General features: G+C 39.0%; 1 protein-coding gene and 1 long non-coding RNA gene across 6 annotated transcripts in view; one reads left to right on the top strand and one right to left on the bottom strand.

Annotated features, from left to right (window-relative positions):
- The window catches only part of RAD50 (RAD50 double strand break repair protein), a 91,742-nt gene that overhangs the window by 2,781 nt on the left and 71,573 nt on the right, over positions 1-17,388 (bottom strand). Inside the window, exons 22-23 of one of the 5 annotated variants that reach the window (XM_047084435.1) lie at positions 1,831-1,916; positions 1,183-1,325 (exon numbers count right to left, since the gene is read on the bottom strand). In XM_047084435.1, the coding sequence (XP_046940391.1) occupies positions 1,183-1,325; positions 1,831-1,916 (229 nt within the window). Of the gene's footprint in view, positions 1-1,178; positions 1,326-1,830; positions 1,917-2,255; positions 2,324-5,073; positions 5,348-17,388 lie in introns of those variants that run through there. The other 4 variants (XM_047084442.1, XM_047084452.1, XM_047084471.1 and 1 more) reach the window with 4 other exon arrangements.
- Positions 1-17,388, top strand: part of LOC124515523 (uncharacterized) — a 40,340-nt gene that overhangs the window by 13,217 nt on the left and 9,735 nt on the right. The window contains exon 4 of the long non-coding RNA XR_006962830.1: positions 11,252-11,337. This is a non-coding gene — a long non-coding RNA (uncharacterized LOC124515523). The remainder of the gene's footprint in view (positions 1-11,251; positions 11,338-17,388) is intronic.

Raw genomic sequence — 17,388 nt, 5'->3', positions numbered from 1 at the left:
CTGGTTATAGATCACAAAGTTGTCATTTTTGCAGACTATGATTAAGATAATAATCTGCATATGCCTTAAATTGGTATCAGCTGGGCTGACAAAAAATACATATACACAGGATTGTCTTCAAGCAAAAATAGAAAACTATTTATGAAAATACTTTATATAATGTGAGCACCCTTTTCTAGAATTTTGAGATTTTTTAAAGAAAATCAGGGGTCTGGAATTTTTATCCCATATAATCTGCTTCTAATCTAAAAAGAGTAAGCTCAAGCATCCATGACATCTTGGTTATAAACCTATGTGCAGTGAAAGGACCCAGCCTTGTTCCCCAAGGATGAAGGTCCAATTTTCCTGATTCCTTAAAGCTTTATTCCTCTGATTTGCTCTGTGCTCCCTATCCAACAACACAGGCTGTCCTCTCAGAGCCTCATCTAGAGCCAGATGGCCTGACCCAGCAGCTGAGTCTAGGCAGTGCAGGGAGAAGGGATGCAGGGGCAGCTCTGGGTGTCAAGGCCTCTGGTCTAACAGATGCTTCTCTTAACATTGTTCTAAAGTAATCTCTACATCCAACATGGGACTCAAACCCCAAGATCAAAAGTCAGATGCTTTTCTGACTGAGCCAGCCAGGTGCTCCTGGCAAGAACCCTTCTTTTAGAGGGTCTGCAGGTCCAAAGGCTAGGTGGGAGCAGGGACGCAGTCCTGTGATGGGGCTGCTTTTCAATGAGACTTAGTTATTTTAATGCCTCATGTGGCTCAACCTGGGATGTGGTTTGGTGAACGCCCCTCCTCCACTTCTGACTGCTCTGAAATCAGGATGCATTCTTGCAGTTAAAACTGCATTCTTTCTTTCTTGGTGGCACATAAAACAGAGGTATGTCTTACAATTGATAACACAAGTAACTTTATTCTCATAAGGAGAGTTATGAAGCAATGAATGGTTCTCCGTTAGGCTGATCACGTGAGGACTTCTCAGACCCTTCTCCTGAAAGATTATCTAATGTTGCAGGAAATGCTGGTTAAAACTGGAAGAGGGTAATGGGTAGCTGAGTCTGGCTAACTTTATGTGGCAACAAGGAGTGCTGTGAGGGTCTTCTCACCATATTCCCCAGCAGCTCTGGGTGCTTTCACTGCACAGACACTAGTTTCTGTCAGTTATCTGTGGGCTTCCTAGGGGCTTGAGATACCTGCCTTCTGTCCAGCACTGCATCGTCCTCGCATATCCAAGGCTGTGTCTCCCTTCAGCATCACCACTCGGTAGTTATAATTCCGCCTTTTATCAGAGGCTGATACATTTTCATCGGCATCAGACCGAATTTCTATGTATTCAATATCTGACACAAAAAGAAGATTTCAGAGCAACCTATACTCTGTAGCCTTTTGTCATCTGCAAATATCAAGTAAGCCTAAGACAATGTGACATTACCATTAAAAGTGGCTGAGAGGGTTCATGAGGAAGAAGCAACCCAGATGTCTCAACCCTCAGTCTCTGCTCTGCCTTGCTTAGTTCCCCTATTAAAAGAATTTCCTCCTGCTGGTTTTCTTCTTATCACATTTCAGCTTATCCCTATCTACACTTCAACAGAATCTATTAGGTCATCAGTTAAATATAATATGTACCATAGCCAAATATGTAAGTCTCGTCAGGGTTTGGAATAGAAAACTTTGCATTTTCTTTCCTTGTTACAAGATATTGTCAAGATAAGAATTCTTAGAAAATCTCTTAAGAGATGTTCACAAAGGGGTCCAGGAGGTAATACTGGCATGATGAGAGATAATATGTGCAAAAAGCCAGGGACGGGGCTTTGGAAAAGATCCGTGATAAACCATGTAAATTACCTTGTCCACGATAGGTACTTCGCCAAAGGTCACGAATAATTTTGTTGATTTCTTCCATTTTCATACTGTGAAATTTCATGATTGCTCTAGAAAAAGAAGCCACTGATACTTAAAAGGAAAAATAGTATAATGATAACACTAATTACATGTAACAGTATATATTAAAAATATATGAATACATAATGTATATACCATAAGTATCATAATAATCTCCTGAAATAACGAATTACTTCCAATGATAAAAGGAGAATACAGTAAGAGCAAGAAAAAATAAACAGAACAAAAACACTGCTGCTTAGTTACAAATGAATACAGCCAGGGATGTGCCCAGTGCTCCAGAGTCCTTACCTTTTTCCATTTTCACTCTCTCTGACAGGACAAATACTCTCAAATATTGACATTCTGTGAAAATTTCAGAAATTTTGGTAGACTTTTTCTTGGGCTTACTGGAAGGATTATAGCCACTGTAGCCTACCAGTTACAGGAAGACCTGCTGATTAAATGGATGGCAGGGAGTTAAAGACAGCAGGCGAGTTGTACAGGGGTCCTCTAGTCTTTGGGGACATATACACAAGTCTGGAACTGCTGCCGTTTTTCTCTTCTGTTACTCTTCAGGTTTTGCAGAAAGTGAGCCTCTTAAGGTGCTTTAATGCCTCAGATCTGTGAGAGTTTTACCAACCAGAAAGTATGGTTCAGAGAGAGCGACTTAGAGGCTTAAACTGAGGTGAACCTCAAAACTTTTATTTTCCCTTCCCTAGTTGAGGATTAAGAAATTCTAACTCCAAATATGTGCATTCATTTCCATTTGGCCTGTCAGGCTCCCCACCCCCACCCCACAACACTTAAAAAACTAGTACTTTCTAAATACTAAAAAGAGGCAAAGCAATGTTTGTAGAAGGAAAAGTAGACTGTTAATAACTAACTTTGTTCTTACTATAGTCACCTTTCACCAAAAAGCCCTCAGGTTCTTTGGAAAAGGTTTTATGAACTAATAAATGTTGCATCAGTGACAAAAAGGCAAACATCATGGCCATGACCATACAGAGGATGTGAGGCGGACTTACTTCCATTTGCAAGCCTCTTATCTGATATATACAAAAAAAGAAACTGAACGTAATGCTACTACCTCTGCAGAATCATTTCATGATCTTTGGTTCACCAGCAAGAGAGAGAGAAATGACTCAACATAAATACATTTTAAATATCAGATGAAGGATTTTGAAGTAATAAAGACTGGAAAAAACCATATTGTGCTTGTTGATGAGAATGCAGCACGTCTCCATTTTCTACTTTATACATCTGTCTCGGCCTGACATTTTACACTCCTTTCAAAAGGACTGAGCAAAACCTAAGTATTTGTCAAACAAACAATAAAACCCCTCGAGAATGTTCTTGGAACCAATCATGTAATCCATAGCTCTTTACACATTACAATCCTGATTTTTCATATAAATTTTTAAAAAGGTCATTTTTCCATTCAACCAAAAGATCTTTCATAACCTTAGTCAGCTTTCCCAAGGTGGACAGCCAGCTCCAGGTGGGGCAGGGGTGTCCAAGGTGCACACAGCCTCCGCCATGGACTCCTTGTACGACATAGGTGGCGCATCCTGGCCTGTGTAGGGTCCGCTAAGAAACAGCACTGCAAGCAGCTCAAGTCCCGGGGGAAATCTAGACTCACCAAGGGGTGTATCACACCAAGTTGATGCCTACTGCTGTTGACTACGCCATCATTAGCTTAGCTTTGTATCATCTCTCTCCAGTATGGAGTTTATAGCCCCACTGTGCAATAGCAGGGGATGATTAAGGTAAACGACATTCAACCCACTTGACGGATAACAATGATATTAGTGGTTACTACTAAAGAACATTTACCTTATGTGAAGCAAAATTATGGTAAACAGGGGCTCCCCGGGTGGCTCAGTTAAGGGTCTAACCTCAGCTCAGGTCATGCTCTCATGGCTCATGAGTTTGAGTCCCACGTTGGGCTCTGTGCTGACAACTCAGAGCCTGGAGCCTGGTTCAGATTCTGCGTCTCCCTCTCTTTCTGCCCTTCCCCCACCCCCTCAAAAATAAACATTAAAAAAGAAATAAAAAAAAATTATGGTAAACAATCATAGGTCATTTAATCCTTACAAAAATACTGGGAGTTAGCTTTGGTTATCTCTGTTTTACCATTAAGAAAACTGATACTGTAATAAATTTTCTGAAACAGAAATTGATCCCACTTAAAACAGCATCAAAACCAATAAAGTCATTAGGAATAAATCTAACCAAGGAGATGAAAGATCTCTACTCTGAAAACTCTAAGACACTGATAAAAGAAATAGAAGAAGACACAAATAAATGGAAAAATATTCCATGTTCACTGATTGGAAGAATCAGTATTGTTAAAATACCAATACTACCAAAAGCCATCTATAAATTGAGCATAATCCCTATCAAAATTTCAATGGAATATTTTACAAAAATAGAGAAAACACTCCTAAAATTTATATAGACCCACAGAAGACTCTTGAATAGCCAAAGAAATCCTGGAAAGATGAACAAAAAGCAAGAGGCATCACACTTTGATTTCAAGCTACAGTCTTCAAAACATGATTGGCATAAAAATAGACAAACAGATCAAAAGAAGAGAATCCTGAGCCCAGCAACAAACCCAAGCATAAACACTCAACTAAAATTTGCCAAGGGAGCCAAGAATACTCAATGGAGAAGGCAAGTCTCTTCCAATAGTGCTGGGATCACTGGGTATTAACATGGAAAAGAATGAAACTGGACTCCTGTGTTACACCACTCAAAAACTGATTCAAGGGGCGCCAGGGGACTCAGTTGGTTAAGCTTCCAACTTAGGCTCAGGTCATGATCTCATGGTTCGTGAGTTTGAGCCCCCTGTCAGGCTCTGTGCTGACAGCTCAGAGCCTGAAGCCTGCTTCAAATCTTGTGTTTCCCTCTCTCTGCTCCTCCCCCAACTGCTCGCTCTCTCTCTCTCAAAAATAAATTAAAAAATTAAAAAACAATTAACTTTTCAAAATGGAGTAAAGATTTTCATTTAAGTATAAGACCTAAATGAAACTCCTAGAGGAAAACATAGGAAGTGAGTTCTTTGATGTGATGTTTTGGAAATTATAGAATGGCTAAAGAAATCATCAATAAAATGAAAAGACAACCTACAAAATGGGCAAAATACTGGCAAACCCTGTATCTGATAGGGGTTAATATCCAAAATCCATACAGAACTCCTATAATTCAACAGCAAAAAAAGAAAAAAAAAAGGTGACCCTTGAACAACACAGAGGTTAGGGGCGCCAAACTGCCACACAAAATCCATGGATAACTTTTGACCCCCCTCCTCCCAAAACCCAACCACTAATAGCTTATTGTTGACCAGAAGAGGCCTTACCCATAACACAAACAGCCAATTAAATGCTAGCATGGATTTGGAGAAAAAGGAACCCTTGTCCACTGATGGTAGGACTATAAGCAGGTGCAGCCATTATGGTAAACATTATGAAGGTTCCTAAAAAAATTAAAAATAGAATTTCCATAGGATCTAGCAATTTCCACATCCACAGGAGATGAAAACACTATGTCAAAGAGATTATCTGCATCCCCATGTTCAAAGCAACATGTTTTTAATATGAAATTTATTGTCAAATTAGTTTCCATACAACACCCAGTGCTCATCCCAAAAGATGCCTTCTTCAATGCCCATCACCTACCCTCCCCTCCCTCCCACCCCCCATCAACCCTCAGTTTGTTCTCACTTTTTAAGAGTCTCTTATGCAAAGCAACATTTTTTAAAATAATGTTTATTTTGAGATAGGGAGAAGGTGTGCAGGTGCTCACGAACAGGGGAGGAACAGAGAGAGAAGAGAGAGAGAATCCCAAATAGGCTCCACGCTGCCAGCACAGAGCCTGATGCAGAGCTGGATCTCACATATATGAAATCATGACCTGAGCTGAAATCAAGCTGGATACTTAACCAAATGAGCCACCCAGGCACCCCCACAGCATTATTTACAATAGCCATGACACAGAAACAACCTATGTGCCTGTGGATGGATGGATGGATGAAGATGTGTGGTGTATGTTATATATATTCAATGGATTATTACTCAGCCATTAAAAAAATGAGGAAATCCTACCACTTAGGACATATGGATGGTCCTTGAAGATATGCTAAATAAAATTAAGTCAGAGAAAGAGAACACTATATGATCTCACTTATATGTGGGATCTACACAAAAACACCAAATTTACAGAAAAAGGGATCAGATTTGTGGTCACCAGATGTGAAAAGTGGGAGGAGGGAGAATTGGGAGGAAGATGGTCAAAAGATACAAATTTCCTTGGGGTGTCTGGGTGGCTCAGTTGGTTAAGCATCCAACTCTTGATTTTGGCTCAGGTCATCATCTCACAGTTGTGAGATCAAGTCCCTTGTCAGGTCCTGCTGGGGGTGGAGCCCACTAGAGATTCTCTCTCTCCCTCTGCCCCTCCCCTGCTAGGCATGCTCTCTTAAAAAAAAAAAAAAAGTACAAATTTCCAGTTATAGGTAAGTACTAAGTATGAAAGGTACACCATGATGACCACAACTAACACTACCATATGATACAGAAGACAGATGTTAAGGAAGGAGATCCAAACAGTTGTCATCACAAGGAGAATTTTCTCCCCCTTTCTTTTTATTGTACCTGTATGAGACAATGGATGTTAGCTAAACCCACTGTGGTAAACATTTCACAGTATTATGTAAATCAAACCATCAGGGTGTACATCTTAAACTTACACAGTGATGTATGCCAATTATTTCTTGGTAACACTAAAAAACCCTGAGGTTTGATGAAATTAGTAACTTGGTCCCAATTAGAGAAAATTGGTTAGGATGTTAACAGCCCTTGAATATCATAATTAAAATTAAAAAGGCAGTCAAAATGCCATCTTTAGAGCCACCAGGCTCAGATAGTTTTATGAGTAAATGTTAGCTCCCAAGTATATAAAGTATTACACACCAAGGAAAGATAGAAGAAAAAAAAAGGAAAAAAAGTACAGGCCTATTTTGCTTATGAATACAGATATAAACATTCTACATAAAGTCAAATTTAGTAGTAAAGTATTAAAAAGACCAAGTAGTATCATGGTATCAGTGGTATCATGACCAAGTAGCATTTATCCCAAGTAAGACTTGTACAACAGGAAAAATAATTTAAGATAAGTCATGGCAGGGCACGTGGGTGGCTCAGTCTGTTGAGCATCTGACTTTGGCTCAGGTCACGATCTCATGGCTCTTGAGTTCGAACCTTGCATCGGGCTCTCTGCTGTCAGCACAGAGACTGCTTCAGATTCTCTGTCCCCTTCTCTTTGCCCCTCCCCCGCTTGCTCTCTATCAAAAATAAACATTTAAAATATATATAAAGGAGTACTTCCAAAGAACAACAAAAAGATGCCTCTTATGGCTACTCTCCAATAATGTCCTAGAGATCCCTAGCAATTCAGTAAGACAATAAAAAGAAATGCATAAATGAGGGGGGAAAACTTGTTACTGTTTCTGTGGGTGATATAACTGTGCACTTAGAAAATCTAAAAAATGAGGGGTGGCTGGGTGGCTCAGTTTGTTAAGTGTCTAACTCTTGATTTCAGCTCAGGTCATGCATGATCTCCTGGTTTGTGAATTTGAGCCCAGAGTTGGGCTCTACACTGACAGTACTGAGCCTGCTTGGGATTTTCTTTTCCTTTCTCTCTGCCCCTCCTGTGCTTGCACCCTTTCTCTCTCAAAATAAATAAACTTAAAAAAAAAAAAAAGGGAAAATCTAAAAAATCAACTGAAAAACTACTAAGACTAACAAGGTGGTCAGAAATAAACATAAAAAAATATTAGTATTATTATGTAGTAAGCAAAATCCAATAGGAAGCATAATAGAAAAGAAGATCCTATTCACAATGGTAATAAAAACTATGAAATACCTACCAAGAAATCTAACAAAATGATACAGGATCTAGAGGGAAAAGCTATAAAACAGAACAAACCCTACAATAAAACAAGAACTGATTAAGTAGGAGAAACTTACTATGCAGTGCGTAATAGATTTAATATTACAAACATGTCCATTCTCAAGTAATCCATGGAACCAAATACAATCCAAATAGAACTCCCAATATGATTAAAAAAAATTAATGAAATATATAAAATGACTCTAAAGTTTGGATCTCAGACATAACGTAAAAGAATAAAATCAAAGTACTGGGACAGGAATCAAGATGAAACAAACCCAAATACATGGAGAACTTTAGTTTATAACTGTTATTTCAAGTCAGTGGGAAAAGTTTCAATAGTAGGGGAAGGAGGGAAAAATTATATCACTATCTTTATTTAACCTCAAAATCCAAATGAATTAAAGGATTAAAAGTTAAATAAAACTATCAGAAGAAAACAGTTTTATAATTTAGAATTGGGAAGGCTTTAAAAAATTGTTTTTAATGTTTCTTTATTTTGAGAAAGAGAGAGAGAGAGACACGCAGGGAGGGAGGGAGGGAGGGAGGGAGAGAGAGAGAGAGAGAGAGAAAGAGAGAATCCAAGCAGGCTCCACACTGTCAGCACAGAGCCTGATGTGGGGCTCAAACTCACAAACCATGAGACCATGACCTGAGCTGAAATCAAGAGTCAGCTGCTCAACCAACTGAACCACCCAGGCGCCTGAGATTGGGAATTCTTTCCAAGGGAGAAGCTATAAATAAGAAGACTAAAGGTTTGCCTATCTAAAAATTAAATGTCACAAATAATACCATAAAGTTAACAGTAAAATGACAAACTGGGAGTAACTACTTGCAATGTACGTGAAAAGGATTACCATCCAAAATCTATAAAAACATGGTACAAATCACTATGAAAAACACAACCTAACAGTAATCTGGTAAAGAGATTTATGAACAGGCAATTCTAAGAGAAGAAATACAAATAGCCTACATATGAAATGACATTTAACCTCACTAGTAAATAAGGAAATGTAAACTCAAGTGAGAATGTTTTTGTACAGTGGATTGGCAGAAAGTAAAAAGGCTGATAATATGAAATGCAGTCATGGAGAAATGGGCACTTTCACACACTACTAGTAGAAACATAAATTTTGTGTTTTTCAAAGGTGATTTGGCACTAACAAGTTAAAAATTCATATATACTCTCTGTCCCATTAACTCTGTTTCTAAGAAGCTATCTTTCTGGTACATCTGCCCAAGTGTGCAAAGACATACACTATAGCATTATCTGTAGTATCAAACATTTAAAAGCTTCCTTATATGTCCAGATCAAGTAGGTAACATCCATTTTATAGAGTATTATGCAGCCATTAAAAATAACAAGGTACTTATATATCTGAATATAAAAGATTTTCATCACGTTAAGTGACGTAAAAGAAAAATACCTACAGTGTGATCTATACACAGTAATAGATCTATACACAAAGATCTATTTCTGTGTATGTAACATGCAAAAAGCCCTGTGAGGGAAATGAAAATATGTCACCAGAGTAATAATACTTAAGTACTCAATAAATGTCAGTCACTGTCATGGAAATGTGACATGGAAATGTCAAGTCCAATGTGAAGCTTGTTCTGTGATTTACATAGTAATGGAGAACAGGAAAGCATAAGTATCTATAATATAAGGCTAAATGGTACAAGCGATACAAATATGGAATATAAAGGAACAAAAAATTACACTGTTTGGGAAGCACTTCAACAAGGTAACATTCCTAGAGGAGAAGCAGCACAGGAAAATGTGAGATATCTTAAGGGAATAAACTCGTTCAGTTTGGTTAGAATATAGTGGGTAGTAAGACATGAAATGGGAAAGACCAGATGTGGAAAGTCTTTCCTAAAATTAGAAGCAAACAGGGACCACTACCTTTAGAAAAATAAACCTGGTAGAAGTACAACAGGAGTAGGAAGGAATAAAGAGGTGGAAGCTTACCACAGGTAAGAGTTAGGGAGGGTCTGACTGAATAGGTAGGCATGGACTATGGAAGAAAAGCAGTTCTGAGACAGGGCAGGACCCTGTGGAAGATGACAGACACAAACCCAAAGATTAACCTCACATGCCGTGTCATTATAGGTAATGAACATTTAAGAATGATCTTGAAAATCCATGACCTATAGGAAAATATTATTCTGCTTAGGCAAAGATATGTATTTCACAGGCCAGAAACTGTTGTAGGTAAATGGTCATCTGAGTAGTTACATCAGTCCCACCATGTGTCTGGAATGTGGACATCACTCAATTACATTTATACTCACTCTTGTGAATTAGTATGTCTTGTGAAACATACTTTATTTTTTAAAAATGTATGAGAGAGAGCGCCTGCATGCAAATGGGAGAAGGGCAAATAAAGAGAGAAAGAGAATCCCCAGCTGACTCCACGTAAAAGCACAGAACTTGCGCCAGAGCTCGGATCTCACAAACTGTGAGATCTTGACCTGAGCCTAAATTAAGAGATGCTTAAATGAGCCACCCAGATGCTCCAAGAAAGACTTGCTTATAAATTATTTAATCTTATATTTAAATACTCCTAAACATGTAAGAGATTTCCTTAAAATTTTCAGTAATAATCAGTTGCATTTTATGAGGACAAATTATGGCTTTAGTGGTATTTATATTCTGATGATCTATAAAAGTCTTAAAATGTGATGCTCACAAATGACAAGGGTTTAACCTATTTCTATTTCAAAGGGGGCACTATGAGGCCAGGAAGACAAAAAGACATGTGACAGTGAAACTACGCAGCATGATACTGTAGTGGCAGATCTATGTCCAAACTCATAGAATGTACAACACTAAGAATGAATCCTAATGTAAACTACACATTTTGACTGATTATGATGTGTCAGTGTAATACCACTCTGGTGAGGGATGGTGACAGTGGGGGAGGCTATAGTTGTGGCGTGAGAACGGCGGGAGAATGGTGGTTTGTATATGACAAATCTCAGTACTTTCTGCTCAGTTTTGCTGTGGACCTAAAACTGCTCTAAAATAGTCTATTTGAAAAAAGACAGACAGACAGACAGACAGAGAAAGATATCTGTGCCAACATAGCATGTGGGCTGTTTCCATCCATGTCCCTCTTCCTTCTTCACACAGGCGCATCTTTTAAATGCCAGGTGGTCTATATGGTCCTCTGGCACCTTTTTGCACCATGGCTTCTGCCCCACTAATTAGGTAATCCTCCTTTCGGTTGTAAGTTGTTCAACTCTCCCACACTTGCCTCTTGCTCTTGGACCTTTAATAAAAAGCTTCTGTAAGCATCTGAGTTACTGTACTCCTAAGTCTATGTGGGTTCCAGTTTGAAGTCACAAGTGAAGTTATTAGGCCTCCCCAGAACACTAAGGGAGTCCACTTACTGCTGCTCTGACGCCACTTTTTAAATCATTTCAGGACTCAGCTATTAGCAGAGAACACCTGAAAAGCACCTGAACCTGAATTAGCAGTAGAACACCTGAAAAGCAGACATTCGAGAACAGGTATCTGAGGGGTTGGAAAAATATCACCAACAGATGAAAACTTCACCTGTCAGGAAAAGACCTTTCTAGTTCTTACTTCTTTCATTATTTAAACCATAACCAGAGTGAAAGATACCAAAAAAGAAAAACTACCATTCTGCAAAATGTGAAGTGATGCTCAAAACCTGAAGTGTGCATAAAATGGCAGAGGGAACTGGATATCCCCCCCGGTCTCAGTTATTTCACTGAATAAAACATTAACTAAGAGGGCCAAATACATACACGCCTTACTAATAGAAAAAAATCAGTTCAGGAGTATGGTAAAAACTACTAACTTCATGAAAATTAACCAACTTAGATTAGAAAAAAGCAGTAAAAAGATTATACCTTCAAAACCCATTTTCCAACATTATCCTCATCCTTGTATTTAAAATTGTACCAGATTTTGAGATATATAAATTGCTAAAACAACTGGCTAGGGCCATTGCTATTGATGGTTACACTGGATACTCTTCCCTACTGCCCTAGTACTTATCACTGTCAGAACTTCCTGTCTTCCTACATTTAGGTCAGCAGAAGTGCTCTTGTAGAAAGGAATGATATCATGGGTGTCACGTTCTACTGAGTATCATGTTCTGAACTGACAGTGATTTTCACTACTTAGCAAAACTCAAAATCTGTCATTTACCAAACTGAAGTTGTAAAGTTTAAAAGAAAAATGACTTCTTTTTTCTAAATGAAACCCTTAAAGACTATTAAATTAATATCCTAAAACCCTTAAAACTACTGAACTAATTGCCTTTAGCCAGACTCCTAAATATCAGCTTTTAAAATTCAGGCAGTGGTTCAACCACACTGAAAGATAAACATTTAGTTAAAAAAAAAAAAACTGCAGTGAGTGAGAAATACTACCAGCTATCTTTTGGTTTTGTAATCTACCTGCTTGATGCTAGAGAGGCTACTGGTGTGAAATTGCACAGTGCTCACAGTGAGGATGAGAATGGTGGCCATGAGGCGAGCACTGGATCAAGCCCTCTTGTAAGCTCTCCTTGAGTACAGGGAGCCAGGCTCTAAACAGACTCACATAGTTGGCTGCCTTGGCTGCAAAACTATAAAAGCTACATGTTTTCATTGAGTTTTAGAAGTGTGACTTAATATGCAACATTCTACATTTGGGGAAAAATGACAGTGGAAAGTTTGGGGCATAGGATAGATTACTGCACTTTTAAGTGATACATTCCAAAAATCATTTAATTTTAATTGATATCTTCTTTTAAAGGGGTAAGGGATAATATATTCTAAATGATGTAGTTTTCCCCCTTCTCATCTAGTAGAAGTGTCTCTGACCACTAGCAATGCTTATAATCAGTGATGTTTTTAGATGATTACTAATAACAGATGGTAATCGGCTTTTCTTGAAAATGCACTGCTAATTTCCTGTGTTACCTTAAATAGACAGTCGAATGCAACAATACACGGATTGCATGCTTCATTCTAAGAGGTGAAACAATGAGGGAAATTTTGGACCTTTCTAGGTGAGAAGGCAAATTTAAGGCTCACAGTATAAACTTTAAGAAGGCCACTGTTTGCAAGCACAAGCCCACAGAGACTCAATTTGGGGGAAATCTGTACCAGTTTTCTTCTCATTTAGAAGAATCCATCTGATTACCAGATAACAGAACTCAGTAAACAGCCTGGCTTTGTTCCTTAGGCAAGCCTAAATTGCTGGAAAGCACCTCTGCACCTCCCCGCCCCCTCAAACTCCTCCTGACTGGCCCCATCAAGCCCCCTCACACTGTTCTGTGTGATGGCTGTGGCACTGAGGCACTTTTCTCTACTAAAGTGCCCTTTGTTCATTATTCAAGGCCAAGGTCAAATACAGACTGTGGAGCACCTACCATGGCCTCCACTACTGGACCATTAGCAGTTTGCAGGAGGCATAGGGTATATTATTCCCGTCTTCCCCAGAGCTCAACAAGAAAATACTAACAGGGATTTTTGAATAAACATGTGCCTTAATTTAGGGAATTCCTCTTCTTCCTGCTGCCAATGCCTCTTAGGGTATGCAGAGATTGCTTGATGGGTCCTAGGTCTAGTTTTCTATTCAGTTAACATATATGAAACCCTAAATCTGGAAGTCAGTGTAATTAGACAGTTACCTTGTGGTAGAATACATGCAAGTAAAATTTAAAAGACCAGCCTACCTAATTTGGCCCCTCAGTCGCCTCTACCTATCACCCCACTTTCCGGCTCCCCTTCAAAGAACGTTTTGTAAGAATTATCTATACTCACTGTCTCTACTTCTTTTTTTTTTTTTTAATTTTTTTTTTTTTAACGTTTATTTATTTTTGAGGCAGAGAGAGACAGAGCATGAACGGGGAAGGGGCAGAGAGAGAGGGAGACACAGAATCGGAAGCAGGCTCCAGGCTCTGAGCCATCAGCCCAGAGCCCGACGCGGGGCTCGAACTCACGGACCGCGAGATTGTGACCTGAGCCGAAGTCGGACGCTCAACCGACTGAGCAACCCAGGCGCCCCTCTGTCTCTACTTCTTAACCCCAGTCTCTCCTCATCCAACTCCAAAGCTTCAGTTCAAACCATGCCACTAAGATTGCTCCTCAAAATCATTAACACCGCCATTTGTCAAAATGAGGGGTCACCTGTGAGTGCTCATCTCATCTGATCTCTCAATAACACTAGATTTTTGAAATACTTTCTTTACTTGGTTTTTAAGATACCATGCCTTTTATTTTTTATTTTATTTTAGAAAGAGCGAACACGAGTAGGGGAAAGGGGCAGAAAGAGAGGGAGAGAGAGAATTTTAAGCAGGCTCCATGCCCAGCGCAGAGTCCGAAGCAGGGCTCAATCTTAGGACCTTGGGATCATGACCTGAGCTGAAATCAAGAGTTGGATGCTCAACCAACTGAGTCACCGAGGATACCGTATCTTTAAAAATTTTTCTACTTCATGAGCTACTTCATTTGATTTGTAAACATTAGGAGTCTTGGGACCCTTCCCTTCTCTATCTATCTATAGTTCTCTCATGTAATCTGTGTGGCTTTAGATACTACATATACGCTGATGATTCCCAAATTTATACCTTACTCCTCAAGTCTAGACTCTATACATCCAACTCCGTGATGTGCCTATAGGAACCTCATTCTCAGTTAAGTATCTGACTCTTGATTTTTGCTCAGGTCATGATCTCATTTGTGGAATCAGGTCCCTCCGGCTCTATGCTGACAGTGTGGAGCCTGCGTGGGATTCTCCCTTTCCTTTTTCTCTGCCCCTCCCCCGCTTGCTCTTTCTTTGAAAATAAATAAACTTAAAAAAAAAAAAGCGTCTAAAAAGCCTCTTGATTTTTCTTTCCAAATCCTGCCCATTTCAAGGAATCACAGTTTATTCCACCTTTTGCTTAAGTAAAATTATGTAGGAGCAATCTCTTGATTTTTTTCTTTCCTTTTCCTCCCTTGCATTCAATTCAGAAACAAGGCAGTCAACTCCATTTCCAAAACAAATCTTGAGTCGATCTGCTTCTCTCCATTTTCACTCCTACCTCCCTAGTCTAGGCCACCACCATCTCTTGGATTAATAGAACAGTCTCCTCCACTAGTCTCATTTCTATTCTTGTCCCCCTACAATACATTCTGCAAATAGCAGCCAGTACAATATCTTCAAACTATGGATCAGATTATATTACTTCCCTACTTCAAACCCACCAGGGACTACCTATCATACAGAGAATAAATGCAAGGGCACCATAGTCTGGGAACCATCTATCTCTGACCTCATTCCCCTGCTCACTATATTCTAACTATGCTTGCCTTCTTCCTAGTCCTTGAACTCCTCCTGTTCAAACTAGTCTTGGGGCCTATACATCAGATATTCTCTCCACCTGGAAGGCTTGCATCTCAGCTTTTTGCGTATGTTGTTCCCTGTCATGAGTCAGGCCCCAGCTTAAATGCCACATTCTGTTGCCTTAGAAAGACCTCAAGTAGCCCCTGAATTACACCTATCACTGAAGTTAATTTTGGGTAATCTTGGACTCTCTTCTCAACCTTGATAAATACTTGATCTTTACAGGTAGATTAAGGCTAACAGTATTCAATTAACATTAAACGTCCCTTCTGTTTAGCTCCCACCCTTGAAAAATTTGGTCTCAAAGAATGTTTAAATAGAAAGAGAAACCTGCATGTTCTTAAAGTTCCACAGTACCAGTAAAGAATAGACAGTATAAGAATTTATATGGCATCTGGGTGGCTTAGCTGGGTGAGTGTCTGACTCTTGATTTTGGGTCAGTTCATGGTCTCACAGTTGTGGGACTAAACCCCGCATATGTTTGGGATTCTTTCTCTCCTCTCCACCCTTTCCCCCCTAGTGCATGTACTTGTGCTCGCTCTCTCTCTTCCCTCAAAATAAACTTTAAAACCTTAAAATCATTAAAAAAAGTAATTTATATTAAAGAATGGAAAATGACAAAGAAAGCTGCCTTAAATGACCTCTTAGTTTTCCTTATAACTCTGACTCTATACTATTATAACTGAGTTAAAAAAAATATCCATTTTATAGATAAGGAAACTGAACCCCAGGACACTTAAATAATTTGCTAAATGTCAAACGTCAGAATATGAATTAAAGTAGTCTCCATAGAAAATACTTTTAACCATCTATTACAAATTTTTTAGGCTTTAAAAAGGAAGAATTTGCCAACTTTTACAAAAACATTTTCCGCTTTGTAAGATTTTTATTTTTTCAAGACAACCAATTTAAGTTACCCTACTCTATAAAAGAGGTTTTTAATGATAAAAATCTCTTAGGATTCTTGTCTCTTGAAATAAACTTGCCTTACTAGGAGTAGGTCTCCTATTTCTTAGTGCTTAGAAAATGTTTGACAAGTTTACTGGGCATCTGCAGCATCTGTTGCTTAAGAACTAAAAAAGTAAAAAGCTTCCTAAAGGCATAAATATAGGAGGTAGCTGAAAAGACTAAAAAGAATCTGAAAGGCAAAAGGGGGAGGGAGGACAAGACAATGTGTGTACATACAGTCTGCTGGGCAAGGATTTTTAATGTCTTGCTAGAGTTCTTGTTTCAAAACCTAGCATTTTGGGGTGCCAGGGTGGCTCAATTAAGTGTTTGATTTTGGCTCAGGTCATGACCTCACAGTTTGGGAGTTTGAGCCCCATATCAGGATCTCTGCTGTCAGCACAGAGCCTGCTTTGGATCCTATCTCTCACTCTCTCTCTGCCCCTCCTCCGCTGACACTCTCCCAAATAAAAACCATTAAAAACAAAAACAAAAATGAATAAACTGGAAAAAAAAATCTTAAATTTCAACACTTTAAATTACTGGGTCTAAAAACTAGGGGAGTTTCTGGGGCACCGGGGTGGTTCAGTGGGTTAAGTGTCCAACTTTGGCTCAGGTCATGTGATGATCTCAAGAGTTTGTGAGTTTGAGCCCCGTGTGGGGCTCTGTGCTGACAGCTCAGAGCCTGGAGCCTGCTTTGGATTCTGTGTCTCCTCTCTCTCTGCTCCTCCCCCACTTGTTCTCTCTCTCTCTCTCTCTCTCAAAAATAAATTTAAAAACTTAAAAAAAAAATAAAATAAAACTAGGGGAGTTTTCAAGATTCACAGAGGTTAAAAAACAAGAGTTCCCGCTTGGTGCATGCATACATTTCCATGAGCCTTTCTGGACCCAGGAAGCTGTGTAATGTTAACCTATTCACTCACAATGAAAGAGAACAAAAGATGTATCCCTAGAATAACCAATAGCCCCACTAAGAGTTTTTGGAACTCTAACTTCATTCAACAAAAGTCTTAGTAGTATTCATTTCTAAAAAATGAATTAAAAAAAAATGACCAACAGAATTGGCTGATTCCCAGTTTTCACAGTAAAAGGATCTAACTTGTCTTAAAATATTATGAGCTTCCCCAAACTTGTATCATCCCAGGTTATGGCTAGGTGATTCTGGGGCCACCTTTATTTTCATCATTAACTAAAATATCCTCATACGAAAAGCAAGGTCTTCCTGCCTTCCTGAGTCCTGTAATCTGAATGCCACTGCTGAGGCCGGTCTG

Source organism: Lynx rufus, unplaced genomic scaffold, assembly GCF_022079265.1.
Source record: "Lynx rufus isolate CCGP_SWC_20201006 ecotype Redwood Valley unplaced genomic scaffold, mLynRuf1.p SCAF_1, whole genome shotgun sequence".
NCBI lineage: Eukaryota > Metazoa > Chordata > Mammalia > Carnivora > Felidae > Lynx > Lynx rufus.
Note: the sequence above shows the minus strand (reverse complement) of the source record. Positions and strands in the feature narration are given on the sequence as shown.